We start from the raw sequence: 19,766 nt of genomic DNA, 5'->3' as shown, positions 1-19,766 counted from the left end.
ATAATTGATAACTGTATTGAAATTGTGTAAAAAAAAAAAAAAAGTTATGACATGTTTTTTCCATAAAATGTTACAAAATAATAACAAAACATATTGATCCAAAAGATTTCTAAATGTAAAAACAAATAAACAAAAGATTTCTTAACACTCCATAAGTTATTTGAACTATGCACATTCCTTGGTTTTGAGATATGCTCCTTTCTATGAGCAGATCGAGTGCAAAGGCATTTTGATAGTTTAGTTACGTTCCACACATAACGTAATGACTTCATCACGAGCGTACAATATGATGATGCAAAAGACAGAAGCCTTAGCTTCCCACTGCACAAAGAATGAATGCTTTAGCTATTATGGTTTTTATTTTACATTGATTTAAACAGGATCATGCAGACAACGATCTCCCGTGGTCATTACGGGGCACTATTCTGGTGCCACCGGCCGCGCATTTAATACCGCACGTAACGTAATGTAATGACATCATCCCAAGCGTACAATGTGATGATGCGAAAGACAGAAGCCTTAGCTTTCTGCCGCAAAAAGAATGAATGCTCCAGCTATTATGGTTTTTATTTTAAATCAATTTAAACAGGATCATGTAAGCAATGATCTCCTGCGGTTGCCCCGCGGTATGTCCATTTTTAAAGGGTTAATTGAGTCTATAAAATGTCATAAAATTGTATTTTCAGATGACAATAAATAGTGAAAAATAGACACCGCAGTTTTAAAAAGTCAAACTCCAAAGTTATTTAGATCACTGTTACATAAAACAAAGAAAAGCGGCACAAATGAACAATGAGAAGATTGAATTAGTGATTTTTTTTGTACGTTTTGCTTGAAAAAAACACTTAATCTTTTCTCAAAATAATTGCTCGACTAATAGACTAATCGTCGCGGCTCTATAAATATCCTTTCTTCACATGAAAATGCTGCTGAGTTTGTTGATCTTCTCCCTGTTGAGGTATTTTTCCCTCCTTGTCCTCTCTGAAATCAGACCTCGCCACACTTCCCCCCTTAGACCCTCACTTTCTCTAGCTGTTTATGGATTACCGATGAGAGGTGAAAAAAAAAAAATGTCTCAGCTCGTTCATTACGGGTTCCACCAGCTCCTACCACCATAATCTACTTAATGGGCCCAAATCCCTCAAGTCAGATTTTCACAGGGTGCTGGTTTCACTCTGTAACAGTTACCATTTGGACCCTGCATGGTGGTCTGATTAGCCGCACTAGACCAATTAGAAAGTTGACTGGGAGCTTATGGAAACCAGCGCCAGGACATGGGATGATGTGTTTATTTAATTGGGATATTATATACACATTCCATCCCCAAATGTCTTCGGCAGGGAGGAATGTCTGATTTTAACGACCTTGGCTGATTCGGCTGTGAAGTGGCTGCGAGAGCGCTCTGTAATTATCAGTCCTTGGTGTCTAGTGCTCTCTAATAGGCACTTATTTCAGATCACCGGCTGGATAAGATGACTTCAGGAAGTCCTTATGGATGACTGAGCTATAACAGTAATATCTATATATTCCCCATTCATTCTGAGTCAAACTTGACGAGACAAACATGCAAATTCCTTGAAAGAAAAGTGCAGTCTAAACAAGCGAGGGGTCAAAACTCTTTAGTTCCACCCGTAAGCCACAGGCTTGCTGTGTCTGAAAGAGCTCTGCCCACTCAAATCCCTCCGAATCCCGGCTCCGTGGCTGCAGAATGTGTAGTACCACCTGGAGAAACTCTCCCCGAGGGATTGATTACTGAACATCCTGTCTGCGCGAAAGCCAAGGTGACTGCTGAGGTGCCTGCCGCACAATGGCTGTGTTGTTTGACCAGGTTTTGTCCACGTCGATGTGATGCTGTACACAAGCCAGGGACACCTAGCGCCTGTAGTCCACAGCTGCTACTCTCATTTGCAGCCACAACAGTCCCATTCCAGCCCTCTGTGTGCTCCTCCTGGCTTTCTAATTATCCCCGTATAGGACGAGTTGGAGGTCTCACAAAATGTTTTTTTAAAGGGTTGAATGCATAAGAGTCCTGAGTCAGGAAATATACGCAACTTTTACAAAACTCATCATGGAACTTATTTTTTTTTTTTTATGCTGTCCTCATTTTTCAACAGCCTTTCTGTTTCAGGTCCAACATAAACACACGTATATGGGTCAGTATACTGTAGACCAGTCGAGGTATTTGAGCTCGTAACAAATCTGGGAGAACTTGGGGTCACTCGAGTGTTCTTTACAGCATTTATTGACCTGAATGGGCTCCTGTGAATGGCATATTTGCTTAAATGCCTTGGGTGTAACCCCGCGTCCCAGAGCAAGTTTGGACTTAAGCCAAGATAGCCTTTCTTGAGTGACAGGGCTTTTGTTCTGCACGGTCATAATTTGTACCCACAGAAAGCTTAGTGGTCACACACTTGTTGGTGTTTAAGCAAAGAGTAGCACTCTGTTATTCTGTTTGCACAATGAGGACAACATCACTGTTTACAGATAGGAAAAATAACCTTCAAACTGAATTTATATTATCTCCTTAAATTAGTAAGACTAAGAGCAGAAAGTTGACCTGCTGCTTTGACAACCTTTTGCGAAGTCTGAGTGCTTTCTTGTTATTTGTTTTTTATGCATAATCTTGGCTTTACGGATGGCTGGTTGTGCCTGTAATTCTGCAGATATTTATGCTCATATGCTTTCTCTTGTGTCAGGATTCCAATTCCCATGGAGGAAAATAATGTTTGTAGGATTTCTTTGCATATGCTTTCACCGGTAGCAGCTGAAGAGATTAAAGGGGAACACCTCCTAAATGAAGAATTCCAATATGTTATTCCCATGGTTTAGGAAAGTAAAAAAAAAAAATACATGTGAACGTGAGCTACTCTTTCTCAAAGCAAGAAACCAGAATCTCAAACTTGTGATGTCATCAAGCATAAAGCAATGGCAGAGCCACGGGTGTGCCAGGGTGTTCCTTTGCCACCCAAAAATCAGATGCAGAATGAACTTTTAGTTGTAACCTTACTAAAACGAGTTACTATTACTAAACAAAACAACCTGCCACTATCAATCTGCAGCCATTCTGTATTTTTACTAGTGGAAGTTGGCAACCCTACACACATATTGAAAATAAAAGTCATGAGCAGTCGTTTTTATTGAGAATCCTACTAAAATGAAAACATGACCCGCCCCACTCTGCCTCTGATTGGCTTACCATGATATTCTTACCCTAACCAATCTCTCTCCTCATGCCTAAACCTAACCAATCCAACCAACGAAGGCAGCGACTACTAGCCAATCAGAGGCTGAGAAGGTTGGGTCATACATTTCGCTATAGCAGGATTTGTAATTGGAAGTTTGAAGGTTCTGCGCAGTATCTTAGTTGTTCCTAGGATTGCGCTCTTCTGGACTGAGGCTTCAGATGTCATTCCTGGAACCTGCTGGAGCCTCTCTCCCAGTTTGGGGGTCACAGCCCAGAGTGCTCCTACTACCACGGGGCCCACGTCGGCTTTGATCTTGCACATTTGTTCCAGCTGCTCTTTCACCCCTTGATACATCTCAACCTTTTCATGTTCCTTCTTCCTGATGTTGCTGTCTACTGCCACATCTATCACCACTACCCTCTTCTGCTGTTTGTCAACCACCACTATGTCCGATTAGTTGGCCAGCAGCTACTTGTCAGTCTGGAATCTGAAGTGCCACAAGACCTTAACCCTGTTGTTCTCAACCACCTTGGGTGGAATGTCCCATTGGGATTTGGGTACTTCTAGTCCATACTGGTTACAGATGTTCTTGTACACTATCCCAGCCACTTGGTTGTGCCTCTCCATGTGCGCTGATCCAGCTTGCATCTTACACCCTGCTCCGATGTGCTGGACCGTCTCAGGGGCATCTTTGCACAGCCTGTACCTTGGGTCTGATCTACTATGGTAGATCCTGGCCTCTATGGCCCTTGTGCTTAGAGCCTGCTCTTGTGCTGCTATGATTAGTGCTTCTGTGCTGTCTGCCAGTCCAGCGCTTTTTAAACCTCTCTATATACAGTATATATATACTGAGGTGGCAGCTGGGGTGGCTGTATTAGTGTTAAAACTGCCAAGAAAAATCCCGGGCTGAATTTCAATCCCAGTCCGCCCTTAGATCATGTGGTACACCCAGTTTTTCTCATGCACACCCACAGTTTTGTTTTCTGGCTACGCTGATATAAAGTCTGGAGCTACTCCATAGACAATGAATGGGAGGCTGATTTTGTGGACCCAAATGAGCTTTATTCTATTGTAGTGTTGTTAGTTGTGAAACAGAAAATGTTCCCATATACTCAGTACGTTCCTCTGGGTGCTCTCAGTGTCATCTGTAACATCTCTCTCATTCATTGTCTATGGAGCAGCTCCAGACTTTATACCCTATGACATCACAAATTTGAGTTTTAGCTCTCTAGTATTTGGATTTTGGAGAGAGTTGTTCATGTTTACTAATAGTTTTGGACTATCCTAGACTTGGAAAATTAATTTTGAAAATGGGCGTAGTTCCCCTTTAAAGCTTATGGACAGAAATAACATCCCAGCTGTCCAGCGGCTCTGCTGTGGCATTAATGAAAACATTGGACTTCACCTCAGGGCTCTTGTGAATTTCACAGTGTCCAGCAACACTGTTCACTTGTTCAATGACCTTTGTTAGATCAATGTTATTGACAGGCTGAGAGGCGATCAACAGAAAGGTGATACTAACAATCAGTTTCAGTTTTCACCAGCATTGCAGAGCATTGAAAATATAGTATAATAAGTATAATAAATTCTTTATAAAGAACAGAAATGAAATAAAAAGTAATATATAAATGACATAATACATTTGGAGTAATAAACTGGATAAATGTCAGACTATAAAAAGTTATTTTAAAATGTGGCATTTACTCTGGTGATATTACACTGCGGGGAAGTTGTTCATAGTGCTCTGGCTACTACTGTGAAAACATTATGTTCTTTTTCTTTTAAGCCTGGAGCAAATTATTTTTTAATGTTTTATCTCCAGATCTGAAAAATTGTTTGTGCAAAAGTTTGGGTCAAAAGATCAGAGTTTTAAAAGTAATGCAAAACAACTCATATATATTCTAACTGCGAGGCAGTGTAACGCAGGCAGGACTCCAGAGAGAAAGATGTTTTCTGTGCTTAGTAATATTCATTTGCTCAACTTCGGTGTTGCGCTTCAGTGGTTTGGACAATTTTTCAGATTTTTGGAAACCTGGATTGGAAGACAATTAGAGACTTTCTTGATGAGAGTTAGATGAGGAGATCAATACCACTCTCATGTCTGCATGCTAAATGTGAAGCTAGAGCCAGTAGATGGTTAGCTTTAAACGCTTTAAACAAATGAGATATAACATGTTAACTAGAGGGGCTGATTGGTGGTCTTTGTTTTAAGCTAAGCTAACATCTTCAGTCTGTAGCTTTGTTTGTAGCTTTATTGATCTTCCCATCTAACTCGAAGAAAGCGAATAATTACTATTTCCCAAACCCATTTATCAGAGCTTTTATCAGTTTTCAACTTTAGGAAGTTAGAAACCATCCAGTTTTTAAAGAGGACCTATTATGTTTTTGTGCTTTTCCCCTTTCCTATAGTGTGTTATATTGTTTTTTGTGCATGTAAAAGGTCTGCAAAGTGATAAAGCCCAAAGTCCAGGAGTTACTGACAAAGGGAGTTACTGTCCCCCACAGAAACACTGCTCATGAAGTGCCTGAAACGCCTTGCTTGAAGCTTTTTCTTCTGTAATGTTATGATGTCACCAAGTAAAACATTTGCATAATACCTGCTTAGCAGCAAGTTTGGCATGCCCTCAAGCAAAGCTAGTTTGAGCGGAGCTGGAGTGGAGTACGAAGAGTTTGGTTCAGTTGACCAATCACAACAGACTGGGGCCAACTGACCAATCAGAGCAGACTGGGCTTTTCTGGAGGGGGCGGAGCTCAAACAGAGCGTTTCAGATAAAAGCGGTCCTGCAGCCCAGCTGGTATGAGAAAAATAAAGCATTTTTTGAACATTAAGGCATGTAAACATGTTCTAGTAGAAACCCAAAATACAAGTATGCACCTGAAAATAAGCGCAACAGGTCCTCTTTAATAGCAGGAGACAGGGTTGCATGGTTATTGTTAAAACATTTAGGCTTGAATGAAACGCACAACTTGATATCATCAGCATAAGAGCAGTGATCGAGGGGGAGCATCTACTGAGTAAAACTAAACCAAGTATTTAGCCTTGTTGGAGAGGAAACATGATTACCAGCAGCCACTTTAAACACCTTGTTGAATAAAACGGAAGAGAATCAATTTAATGTAGTTTCAGTCCAGGAGCCCCAATCTCTCTTGTAAAATTTCATCATCAGGGGATCAGAGGTTGAACTTACACCCGGCGATATTAATTTAGTGCGATAACAACTGTTGATGGAAGCCGGATAGAAATGATTCCCTTCAATTGTTTTTTAACAGCTGATTCGCAACTGCCTCTTTGACATTTTTTTATGTTAATTTGGAGATAGGGGTGTAGTCAAGGGAACGTGTTGGTTTCTTAAGTAGAGGTTTGATTCATGCCGGTCATGGACTAAACCAAGAGAGAGATTCATTAAATTTGTTAGGTGGCCCATGGGTAATGCCTCAGAAAACTCTTTAAAGAGTTTTGACAGTAGAAAGTTAAGATTAAAGACGGAGAGATTAGACACAAGTCACTGAGGGGAACTGGGGCTTTTTGCCTTTTTGACAAAGCCATTTTAAAACATTGCAGTCCTCCGCGGAGGTGTCTCGAGCTGCAGGGGGGGCATGGAGTCATCTGGTGATAGTGATAAAAAGAAATCTCTCTTCTGCTTTTTAGGAGCAACTAACTTTAAACATCAATAGGAAAAAGTTTCCTCCACTAAAATGATATATTACAGTGGATTGACCGCCTTGACCGGTGAGCGGGTGTATTGTCAGGAGGATATACTGAAGTTCCACAAAAGTTAAAAAACAATAATACAAGCCTCAAATATAAGTTGGGATAAAATTATTTACAACCGACTTTTTTCAGTTATTAAACCTTCCTGCTAAGACATTTCAAATTGTCTGCTGTGATAATGGCCAAAAAATGGTGCAATCATCATGAGAGTGGCGACTCAAAGGAGGCGCCTTCAGTTGTGTTGAGAAGAAGAGTTTTTTTTCAAAAGGGTCAGTTCACTCACAGCTCAAAATAACTCAAAATTGTCCTTCACTTACCTCTAGTGGCATTTACTCAGGAAGATAGATTTAGTTTTATTTGTTCCGGTTATTATGAGAAATCTGTGGCTGACATTTCCGCCACCACCTCAATACCGTAATGGGAAAACATCTCAGTTACCTTGGATGATCCATAGACTTTACTTTCATTTCATTCCACCACTTTCAACAAAGAAATAGTCGTAATTAAACTGCTGACAGTGATGTTTTAACCAGAGTAACCAGGATATTGTTTCTTGAAAGAACATTGACAGAGTTGTTCAAATATCACTTTTTAATGCTCCGAGCACCACAAATTCCCTTCTGTTTTTGGGTTGGTGGCACATCTTTGAGAGATGGGTTTTTAAAAATCACGTCAACTAAAATTTAAACTATCTGCACATTAGAGACCATAGAGTGTTTTTCCTCCATATCCTCAATGTTGCAGAAACACAGGAGTCTCCTAGAAAATGTAACAACCCTATGGGTTTATTTATTGTTTTAGTTTTAATTATTACAACTCAAGTTTATGAGAAATCATGTTTTGTCAGACATTTTGAACCATAGACTGTATATAAGAAGTGGACATAGTCACCGTGATGTCACCCATTGGTTTGTGGACTGCTGTTTGAAGCCTGGAGTTCGGCATTTTGGCCGTTGCCATCTTTTTTTGCAACCAGAAATGACACGAGAGGGTGGAGCTAAGTACAACCGAACCGAATAAGACATTTTTGGGCGACCAAAAACTGAAAACACACTTTGAAAGGGTTAAAGTTGTAAGATGAAATCACGGACAACTCCCAGACCGGACAACGCCATGGTAGCGACCTGTCAGTCACAAGGTAGCCACGCCCTAAAGCATCCCCTGCTTTATGGTCTATTTGACTCTAAATGGGACCATAATTTACTAGCTGGACTTGAAATTAGCAATTGAGACCATAAACTCATGTTTACAATGTTTACTGAGGTAATAAATCAAGTGAGAAGTAGGCTCATTTTTCTCATAGATTTCTATAAAATCAGACTTCTTTTTGCAACCAGAGGAGTCGCCCCCTGCTGGCTGTTAGAAAGAATGCAAGTTGAAGGCACTTCCGCATTGGCTTCACTTCTCAGACCCAGAGGTAGTAAAATTAATACCTCCAGAACCAGGGATACCTGGCATAGCTCCGTGTACAACTCTAATAGATGTAAGTGAGAAAATATATGAATATATATGTGTATATATTTGTAATTTTGGTGTACTGACCCTTTGATAGTAGTTTTAACGTAGTAGGAAGTTGCAGGAGCGTGTTCATTCTCAATAAAAACGTAAATATGATGAAGATTTTGCACCAATATTGCACAAATACTTTTCTGAGCTTGCAACATGACATATCATGTTGAATTTACGAGTCTGTCACCCGCAGTGTCGACCCACGTGCCTTAAAATGCCAGTTATAAACATGTGTTTCCTCTCAGCAACAATTTCAGTGGAGAAATGTGAGGGTGCTTTGTGAACCTGAACGACTCCATGTTTACCAGTCGAGAGTCCCCCGGTTTTCTTAATTACAATCCATACAATGTCCCAACTAAATGACTTACTGATTTATGGAAAAAGAAATATTCACCCCTTATTTTCCTGTGAACTTTATTTATCAACCGCAAAGCGAAGCAGTTGATTGACTTTATGGGGCCCCAGGAGAAGTGCCGACATGCAGCGACTATTTGAAGAAAATAAAACGCGCTCAAGTGGAAATTGGGATTTGAATGGGATCCCTAGTTCGGTCCCGGGTTAAGCATCCACATACCACAGCATTATTATAAAGCCAAATGGCAGTCGACACATTTCTGGGTCAGACTTCTTTGCCATTGCATAACAGCACTAGTTTTATTGGATGGTTGCCTGATGTCTTAACATATTTCATTATGATTCCAAGCTTGTTGTAAAAGATGCAAAAAAAAAACTCCCACATGGTTAGACAGCCTGCTGCTGGGACGCTGCACCTCAGTAATAAAATCTGTGGAAGCAGCAGCTTGTGGTGTTTTGTACTGATCATTATCAGATCAGTTTTAAACAAATGTTTGCTACTTTCATCAGCAGATTTTTAGATAAAACAGACTTCCAAAGGTGAATCATTTGACATGGTATTGTGCTATTGATGAAGGCACAAACAAGTACAAACAGTTTGTTACCCTGTGTATAAAGCATCACACAGTAGCCGCTGTTGTAAACATGAGCTCGCTGTGTGCAGTTTGATGTCCCTCGACAGATATTTGACATCCAAGCTTCACTATTTATTTATTTTCAAATCTTCTGATGCCAGTAAAGGATTTCTGATTTGCATATTTTGAGCAGTGAATTATCTTCTTCTGTCCTTTTTTCAGTGCTTACTTACTAATAAACTGAGTAAAATCCAGAAACTAGAGATGAACCGAGGCGGCCTGTACGTGTTCTGCAGGCTCAATATTGTGAGGCGTTCTCAGTCACCTTCATCAAATGCATTGTGTTTCTTTCATCCATCAGATCAGTGACCGATAACGTTCCTTTCATTTCAGGTTGATGAAATCTACCACGATGAATCTTTGGGAACAAACATCAACGTTGTCCTTGTCCGCATGATAATGGTCGGGTACCGACAGGTGAGCTATGGCACACGTTGCTGTTATTTTCTATATATGTAAACATATTCTCAGACAAAGGCAAAGACATTTGGATTGAACCCAGACATATTTCCATATAAATGGATCTCTGTCGGTAGCCCTGTTGATTCATAACACAACAGTGACTTAAACGTACATTATTACATTGCTGTTGCTGCCTACAGGAAGTGATAGAATGAAAACAACAAAGAAAAATAATAGAATTGTAGTGAATAAGATGTCAGAATACATGACTTATTTATTAGGGCTTTCAAAGTTAACGCGATAATAACGCGTTAACGCAAATTCGTATTAGCGACACTAATTTCTTTAATGCAATTGATCTTCCGGAGGTTGTAGCAGGCTCAATTTTAAAGCTATAGTGAAGATACTAATATCATATGAAACTAGAAAACCTAAAAAATCCATTGACACCAACTACGGCATGCGAAGGAGGTTAAATAACGGCCCAAAGCGCTAAACTTTGGTGAGGAAAAACTGTCATGGCCATTTTCAAAGGGGTCCCTTGACCTCTGACCTCAAGATATGTGAATGAAAATGGGTTCTATGGGTACCCACGAGTCTCCCCTTTACAGACATTCCCACTTTATGATCACATGCAGTTTGGGGTTAAGTCATAGTCAAGTCAGCACACTGACACACTGACAGCTGTTGTTGCCTGTTGGGCTTGAGTTTGCCATGCTCTGATGAGTGGTATCGATCTTCTCATCTAACTCTTGGCAGGAAAGTGAATAAGTTCATGGGCCAAAATGTTGAATTATTCCTCAGAAGCAGTCAGTGCGTGTCCCTGCATTTCAGTAACTGGCTTACAGTCGACTTTCTGCAGCAATCTGATTTCTTAAGCGTCATGTATATGAGAAACCCGGCTTCTGTAATTGGGGAAAGGGATTAGGGAAACCTGAGCCAGACTTCTTCTGGAGAAAGACGATATCTTGGCCATGTATACATTTAATTGAGTTTCTAATAAGCTTTTTTACATGTGAGCATGTGCCTGACAAAGACTTGAGACACGGAAAGTATCGCTTTTGATGAAAATAAGGGATCAGAAGTCTAAATAAATCAGTTTCCACCACTGAATATCTGAATATTTGTAAGCTTCAGACACATTTTTCTGTCACTATAAAGCCTCTTCAGGCTCAAAAAAGAATATTCTAACAGTACTACAGTTCAAATAAGCAGCATGTGCTGCTGCATGTGTATGTGAATGTCAATGTACAGTAACTAGGTTATTAGAGATACTGCACAAACTGATTTACCTGATTTCTTGTGTGCATGTTAGCGCACTTAATTTAATATAGCAGCCACAAATCCCCAAATTTTTCCTAGCTCCGTCCTAAAGAATTATGTTATATTTCAAAAATATATTACAGCGGCCCTAAGGTGCTATTGGGTGCTATAACGGATGACTATAAATTATGACACCAAAATAAAAAGGCAAAGATCACATTTTTTTTTTTTTTTAATCATGTTTTTTTTTATTGTTTCCTTAAGAAACCACAACCTAAACCATAACAAATAATGCAATACAGTATGTACATAAAATAACAGATAGTAACTGTAAATTGAAAAACAAAGTAGTATTTAAAAACAAGGGAGGGGGAAAATAATAATAATAATAATTAAAAAATAAATAAATAAGAGATATAAAAAATACAAATAATTCTTTTTTTAAATAAGATAAATAAATAAATAAATAAAAATGAATTTAAAAAAAATTAACACACCAGATTCCAGGCACCCTGTAGTCCCGCCCTCACGTTAATTCAATGTATTTTGGGGCCCTCTGGCTGGTTCGGGGCGCTTAGCATGTGATCTGATTATGCCTCAGGCTACCTTCAACAATAACGTCTAACACCAAAGGTGATGCTACAAACGCTTAACACGTTTAAACTCGGTGCCAAAGAGCCGTTAAATGAACTTGAGGTTTGAGAAGTTGGTAATACATGAAGATAACACTGCTCAGTGCTGTGTACTTTACATTAGCTCAGCCAGCGGGGGCTGATTATGTTTATGTAACGGACAAATCATATGTACACAACGCAGAGCATGAACATACTGACATAATCCCATCTGGCTTTTATTACTGTGATGAAATATTCAGTAGATGCTGCTTGTTTTAATAACCTGTATCAATAAGAACTACAAAGGGATATTTCTTAATTTTTTATTGTCATGTAGATGCACGTAGAGAGTAAGGTGTAAACAAATCCTTCCACGTATTAGTTTGCTGGTGATCAAAACATACTGTATGTACGGATGAATTTGTTTTTTGATTCACCTGTTGCTACTTTATGTCACCTCTTACGTATTTGGTTGTTAGCAGGCTGCAAATTATGCATTAAGGAGGTACAGATTCACTATAAATTATATGCATGGTGACAGACAGCAGTGGGTTATTATCGTTGAGTGCCTTTTAATGCACATGAGTGACTGATGCTGCCTGGAGACTGGGCATTTTGCTCCTCTAACCTCTCTGGTTGCCAAAGCACATAGATGTTGTTTACACAGCACCAATTAGATGAGCTGAAACGTGTTGGATGTGTCACCAGCACACACTCGAAAAAGAAGTGTTTTGCCAGTGTCTCTCTATTTCTGGAAGTACCCTCCGCTATGAGCTGTGTTGTCGTCGTCAGTCACCACACTATTTCATCCTCGACCGAGTTTTTTGTTGTTGAATTGTCTGGATCTTCATAACACAGACAAGACAAAATAGAAAATAGTTTTTTTCCATTTCCACTTCATAATGCTATTTCAGTTTCCAACAACAGTTTCCACTTAGAAATCATCTGTCTGTAGGCGTAGTTGAATGCCAGTTTGAGAAAAAAAAAAAACACACACACACATGGGCGGCTTTTATGTTCACAGTGCAAATCTGGTGTGCGTGTTGGAGACACATTGAGCCGAGGGGAAACAAGATCTGCTCTCTATGTCCGTTAGGAATTTAATTTCACATGCACACATATTTCAATTAAAGCTGCAGTCGGTAACTTTGAGCAAATATGAGAAAAATTTCCGATGCCAGGAGTTTTTCTAACAATGAAATACCTGCAGCTTTTATTCTCAGTCTGTTTTGTCAAAGGTGAATTTGAAAAAAAAATGTTCTCCTTTCATGATTTTCAAAGCGAAAGGACATGCATACCTGAAGCGAACGTGTAATGGTGAGAAGTATTGTTCTTTCACCTCAGCAAGAGAGGGAATCGATGAGGCGAGCCGTCACTGTTTCTGTTCACAGCTTGAGCTGTAACACGTTCTCCTCGTGTTTCTTGCAGTCCATAAGCCTGATCGAGCGTGGCAACCCATCCCGCAGCCTGGAGCAGGTGTGCCGGTGGGCCAACACGCAGCAGCGCCGGGACCCCGACCACGCCGAGTACCACGACCACGCCATCTTCCTCACAAGGCAAGATTTTGGTCCCGCAGGTATGCAAGGTACTGTATTTTTCTCGATCGAGGACTGTGCAGACTGAGTGCTGATATCTGCTTCCATTCACAAAAAGGGGGTTGGCTTCAAGTCTCGCCGAGGTAAGGTCGATGGAAACTTAAAAAGTGGAAGCCGCAGCTGAGGTCACGAATTTGACCTCACAGGAAAATAAGTAGCTTTCCAACACCTTGCTGACTTGACATTGATGCCACCCTGGATGTGAAAAATTGACATTGTTCGGAAGGTTTTTGGCATGTAGAGAAAAAACAGAAATGTGTGTTAGTTTGTCATTTATGTAAACTAACTTTTTTTAATCCAGCTGTGTAAAGTTCAGTATGAACTTTTCTCCACTCAATCCTAATAACACATGTATGCAACCATTTGGAGGAGTTTTATACCATACATGCTCTGTCGGTTTTCTCACGCTGTATTTCTTCTTTTCAGCCCTTCAAAAACAAAATTTGAAGCGAGCCTCCTAAACCTTCCAGAGAAACTCGGTCCAGTACGAACACACATCCTCTTGTGCTCAAGTTCAATATCTTGCATTGACCTGTGTTTATTTTTAACTTTTTGAAGCACACGTGTCATGTTTAGAGGACAACCCGAGGCTACCTGGTTTGCTTGTCACACCTTCGGATGTTGCCATAGCTGCCGTTGTGTTGTGCTCATAACAAGCCCGGTTTCTATGGCACCTTGGCACTGTGTGGGGCTGCTGTGTCTCAGGGTCGTGAGCAGACATCGCACTCTCTTGTCAAAGTTCAGCTGTGACATGGTAGATTTTGTATCCACATAAATATATTGTTCCTAAAAAGGAAGTAAATACATTCGGTTTGTGGAGTCGCTGTAAAGCAAAATGACCTGAATGAATGAACTTATGAGTTTGCCACATTTACAAATACACTGTGATCAAATCCTTTGACTGATTTCAAGTGTTTTTGATCTGCTCTCCTCGCCACAGAATTTCCCACGCCATATGTTCAGTGTTTGACTTTATCAACCAGATGATAGAGACCACCTCTCTTCTCACTTATGACATAAGCAGTAGAGAAACAGATTTTTGACCCCTACTTGCTGCTGCTAATGCTGCTGCACTTTTTTTTTTCGCTTCAATGTGCAAAGCCTCCCTTCATGGTCATGCAATCTGCACTCTCTTGAATTCCTCTTATCTGTCTTTCAGATAAAAGGTCACGCTCCACAACTGCTTTTGCTATTTCACAGCGCTAAATGTGTCCGTTTATGAAAAGAGCCATTTGGATCAAAAACTGGCCTTCATGAACTTCATTATCATCACTGTAGCAAAAAAAAAGACTCTGCTATGACTGACCTGTTGCAGACATTTCTCTTTTTCCAACACCACCAACATAACCTGATGCTTTCAAAGACTCTCCATCACCGGCTGCCTGTCTGCTGCATTTTCTGCTTTTTTTTACCTGCATGCCAAAAAATGTCTTCTGATGGTCAGAAAGCATGACAATTATCTGAAAGCCTCCAAAAAGGAGGCGAGTGTGCTTCTGAACCAAACCCAAAATGCGCTAAGCTGAATCGCTGCACACCTCTTGATCGAGTCATGTTTAATGTTTGTGCTTTGCTTAAAAAGGTTTGGTGAACTGTGTGAAATGTTGCGATGCCGGGGCGGATGTCTGCTGGGTAATGATGACAGGCTTCAGAGGCTTGCTGTTTACTTCAGGACTTTCTTTCTTTATGATGTTCAATATACAAGCCTTCACACCCCACAACTTGCTAAAACTCTCTGTAGTATCCATTATCGCTAAGCAAGGTGCTTCTAAGGTGTTTTGATACTGCCATCAAGCCGATTTTGGCCACTTTATAATCATTGGATGGCATCAGGATGCAGACTTTTTGCAAACATTGTACACTTACTTTCATTTACTCCTTTTAGTTCAACTTGTTCAACTATTTTGAGAGTTACTCCCTGAACTCAAACCTGCAGTACACACATATAGACACGTGGGTTTATCACTGAAGACATTCAAAGCAATCGCCACAACCCGTTGTGTTTTGTTTTAACATGTATTAATCTCAGCTCCAGAGTCAGTCAGACAGCCAGCCCAGGCGCCGAGAAAAGATTGAGACCGTCACAATGGCTGCAATCATATCTCATAGAGCTCTAATTTTCCACCACGACCTCCAGCGCTGCATGAGAATGTCACAACCTTCATCCTGGTACTTGATTATTAGGGCTGTGTGGTCTTTTCTGTTGCCCAGGTTACGCTCCAGTTACAGGGATGTGCCACCCACTGAGGAGCTGCACTCTGAACCACGAGGACGGCTTCTCCTCCGCCTTTGTGGTCGCCCATGAAACCGGCCATGTGTGAGTAATGGAGCGGCGATGAAAGGGACCAGCAGGGTTCCCGCAGAGTCTTACCGCATCCAATTAAGCCGATAGTTTTGCACGGTAACTGTAGTCTGTAATCAAAGGTAGAGCCCTTTTTAACAGGGGCTCTGTGTTAGCTTAACGAACAAAATCTGGCTGCCTCAGCGGGTGCATGCAGGTACTCAGCCAGGCAAGATGATGTTTATTCAGCGCTGCTGTTAGAAAAACAACTCTCAGTAAATGTATCGCCACATACGAGCATATTTACGTAGAACCGCATGTCGTCTGTGCGCAAATACTCTGTGCCCTAATGAAATCCAACACACCTGTTCAACCATAAAGTCTACTTTTATGACGCCTATAATGTTCAGTTTTTGTTGACTCAGTCATTGAGGTGTTAATTCAAGTATATGTTTCAGCATTGAGGTGATAGTTAGTGGTGTTGTGCTGAACTGCATTATATCGAGTGGTGTTTCTAATATTCTGCCCCCTCATTTCTCAGTATAAAGTCGTCCAAATACAACACCACCTTTAATATGACTTCAATGATTAACATCTAATTCAAACATTTCCGACAATGACACTAAAAACTGCACATTTTGGGCTTCATAAAGGTAGATGTTATAGCAGGGCTGTTGTATTGGATTACATTAGATTGTGCAGGTGTACCTAATAAAGTGGCCACCGAGTGTATTACTAATTTTAAAATATTACAGGAACAATATTTGGTGACAACAACCATATCATGGACATCCATCCATCAATCAATCAGCAACTTTTAGCGACAAGAGAGGCGTGTGCTGTAGCTCTGTAAATTCTAAGCCCGCCCACTTTTTAGCGGTCCAATCAAATGTGAAGGATTTGATTTAAATCCCTTTTCGTAACTGAACGTCGCTCAAATATTCCTTTTCACCGAGGAATACTCCCAGTACAGAAGCGAGAGACGCTCTAACTTCTGTTCCACTGGGACTTTAAGGTCCGTTTCACACAGACTTCCTCTCTTCTAATGGGGCTCTAAAGGCTTATGAAGTAATGTCTGTGAACTGCGCCACCCGCTGCGGCGCGAACATTGAACAAATGGCCAGACAGACTTGATTGACTGTCACAACGCACAAAAGAACAGAAGAACAGGTCACTAACCTCTTCATCCGCTAACAGTGGAAAGGGGGGCAGACTCCGTGCTCTGCCCGTCAGTGCGTGACTAAATGCATCACTTTCAACGCTGTAATGGTGTTTGTGGTTCAATGGTTTTAGAGAACCGGAGCAAATATTTCCATCACGGAGACACACAGTTGAAATGCACAGTACTGTACATCACCGTGAATAAAGCTTTAATATCACCCGAAACGTCTCCGCTATATGATGACATTATGGCCAACAGAAGTTTAGGTTAAGACCTATAATAATATTTAAAAAACAATAATAATAAAACCGGAAAATCTGAAAAAATTTATAATTCAGAGCTAAACTTTACTAATAAAATCAGCAGCATAATAATCAGCTTCGGGGGTGTAAAATCACAAGTTTCATCACAATACGATATTATATTGATTCTTTGGACAACTATAGGATAAGTAATGGATAATGTACAGTGAGCCGGTCATTGTTGTGAAATAAACCCTGACGATGCAGGACGCCCTGGAGGGGTTTATTTCACAACAATGACCGACTCGCCGTACATTATCCCCCTTATTACACGGCTTCTTACTTCAATATCAATAATTTGACACAAAAATGGTCCACCAGAGTCCGAGATCAGAACTGCGTCCATAGCAACGGTCTGTTATAAAGAAATAACAGAACGCCGTGATTGACCAATCAGAATTAAGTATTCAACAAAGCCGTGTAATATTTGCTGATTGCACAAAGTCTGCCACGATACAGTACGTTTCAATTCGGTTCAATTCAGGGGCCTGCGATCGATTCAAGACGATATCATATGTCCATTTAACACAATCAGTTACATTTGTTTATTAAACTCACAAATAGCAACTAAATTATGATTTTCAATTTTATTTCTGGGCTCTTCTAGACATTTAAATGAAAAACAATTGATTCTTTTTTAATAAAAATAATTAAAATAGACCTGTTGTTCACTATGAAGTACTATTTCTCAGGTTTAAGTGGAAATGTTTTTTATCAAGAAAAATTGTAAGAATTTCAAAATAAGGGCGTATCTTAAAGATGATCATATGTATTGATGTTTTGATCATTGAATCGATATATCGATCCAGATCGATGGATAGTTACACCCCTACATCTTCATCCACTTTTCGTTATCTTCTGTGGTAAACTGTGTCCTCTTGCAGTAAGAAACAGAACAACTTTTAAACTGCACGTGAACAGAAATCAGGGTTTAAAGTGGACACCATTATGCTCGTCCTGCTATCACTGTTCTTTTTCATATAATGTCAGCCTAACAAACCGGAATATCAAAACAGACTGAACATAAAGAAGAGATAATGGACATTTTATAACTTGCAAAATAACTAAGGACCTATGAATAGTTGCTCAAATGAATCTATCAGACATACTAGACATATACCTGAGTGATATGATGAGATTGCTTCAGTGAGTCAGTTCACCGCCGCACATTCTCAGGTCTGAAGGCAGTTCAGTGAAATGGTTTTTGAAGGATCTCATTTGCCTATTCATGCGGAAACTTTGATCAAGATGTTTAAATGCAGTGCAGTTCAATCGTTTTGCTGATTTAAAGTGCTTTCTTTGATTACCGCCTCCTCCATCAGACTATTGAAGGTGTCAGCTGTGAGGCAAATACTGTATTTATCCTCTAAATGCCTAATTATTATCAGGCGGTAAAGGAAAGAGTGAAAGACTGAAATCGCTTTCTGACATCCATACAAAATTGCAAAAAAGCCATTAATAAATAGCAGGCAGCTTCAAAATCTTTCTTTTTGTCAAATAGGCAAGGGATTTGGCGAGGAAAAACTGTCATGGCCATTTTCAAAGGGGTTCCTTGAACTCTGACCTCAAGATATGTGAATGTAAATGGGTTCTATGGGTACCCACGAGTCTCCCCTTTACAGACATGCCCACTTTATGATAATCACATGCAGTTTGGGGCAAGTCATAGTCAAGTCAGCACACTGACACACTGACAGCTGTTGTTGCCTGTTGGGCTTGAGTTTGCCATGTTATGATTTAAGCATATTATTTTATGCTAAATGCAGTACCTGTGAGGGTTTCTGGACAATATTTGTCATAGTTTTGTGTTGTTAATTGATTTCCAATAATAAATAAATACATACATTTGCATAAAGCAAGCATATTTACCCATTCTCATGTTGATAAGAGTATTAAATGCTTGACAAATCTCCCTTTAAGGTACATTTTGAACAGATAAAAATGGTGATTAATTTCAAATTAATCACGATTAACTATGGGCAATCATGCGTTTAAACGCGATTAAATATTTGAATCGATTGACAGCCCTATAAAATATATAACACAATATATGTAGAGAAATATAAATAAATAAAAATAAGTATAAGAAATGACAATATAAGAAATGTGTGCAAATATTTGCATTAAGACATACAATATATAACACATAACCACAAAATGCTAAGAAGTGGGATTTATTAAGTTTGTTAAATATAAATGCAAGAATGGTATAAATAAGAATTAAATATGAATATTTCTTAAAATGGGAATATTCCTTGAAATGAAATGTAGTTTCAATAAGGTCGGGGCACTTCAGAGGTTCATATACGATAACTACGAGTAAAAGGACCCTAACTAGACAAGAAAAAAATAATAAAAAAGAAGAAATGTTACTAACGAACAGAAAAAGAAGACATTATTATAGGAATTAGCAGCAGTAAGTGGCAGGTCTCACCCTAATGCTACATTTCTGAGGTGAATATCTGTGTAATAGGCTTGAATTGCTCTTTGAGATCAAACTTTGAGAGTTCATGTGTTATTATAGGATGTCATTTCATGACCTCCTGTAGAGGGTTGATTGTCAGTACAGAGAAAAGACAGACGTCAGCAGCATCCTGTCTCCTCTCCTCTTCCTCCAGCTTCCGTAACTCAGCGGGGTTTTCTCATCGAGGACTACTTTAATCAGTCTTTGTGAACAGCTGAAGCACGTTCCTGGGGTTTTGTGCCCAGTGACTGCCCACCGCTGTCGTGGCTAGTAAGATTAAACCACCTCATT

General features: G+C 39.9%; 1 protein-coding gene across 2 annotated transcripts in view; it reads left to right on the top strand.

Moving 5' to 3' along the window:
• The window catches only part of adamts14 (ADAM metallopeptidase with thrombospondin type 1 motif, 14), a 56,036-nt gene that overhangs the window by 18,540 nt on the left and 17,730 nt on the right, over positions 1 to 19,766 (top strand). The window contains exons 5-7 of one of the 2 annotated variants that reach the window (XM_074619046.1): positions 9,729 to 9,812; positions 13,103 to 13,259; positions 15,478 to 15,583. In XM_074619046.1, coding sequence (XP_074475147.1) covers positions 9,729 to 9,812; positions 13,103 to 13,259; positions 15,478 to 15,583 — 347 coding nt within the window. The remainder of the gene's footprint in view (positions 1 to 9,728; positions 9,813 to 13,102; positions 13,260 to 15,477; positions 15,584 to 19,766) is intronic. The other variant, XM_074619045.1, reaches the window with a different exon arrangement.

This window comes from Sebastes fasciatus, chromosome 20 (assembly GCF_043250625.1).
Source record: "Sebastes fasciatus isolate fSebFas1 chromosome 20, fSebFas1.pri, whole genome shotgun sequence".
NCBI classification, from domain to species: domain Eukaryota; kingdom Metazoa; phylum Chordata; class Actinopteri; order Perciformes; family Sebastidae; genus Sebastes; species Sebastes fasciatus.
Note: the sequence above shows the minus strand (reverse complement) of the source record. Positions and strands in the feature narration are given on the sequence as shown.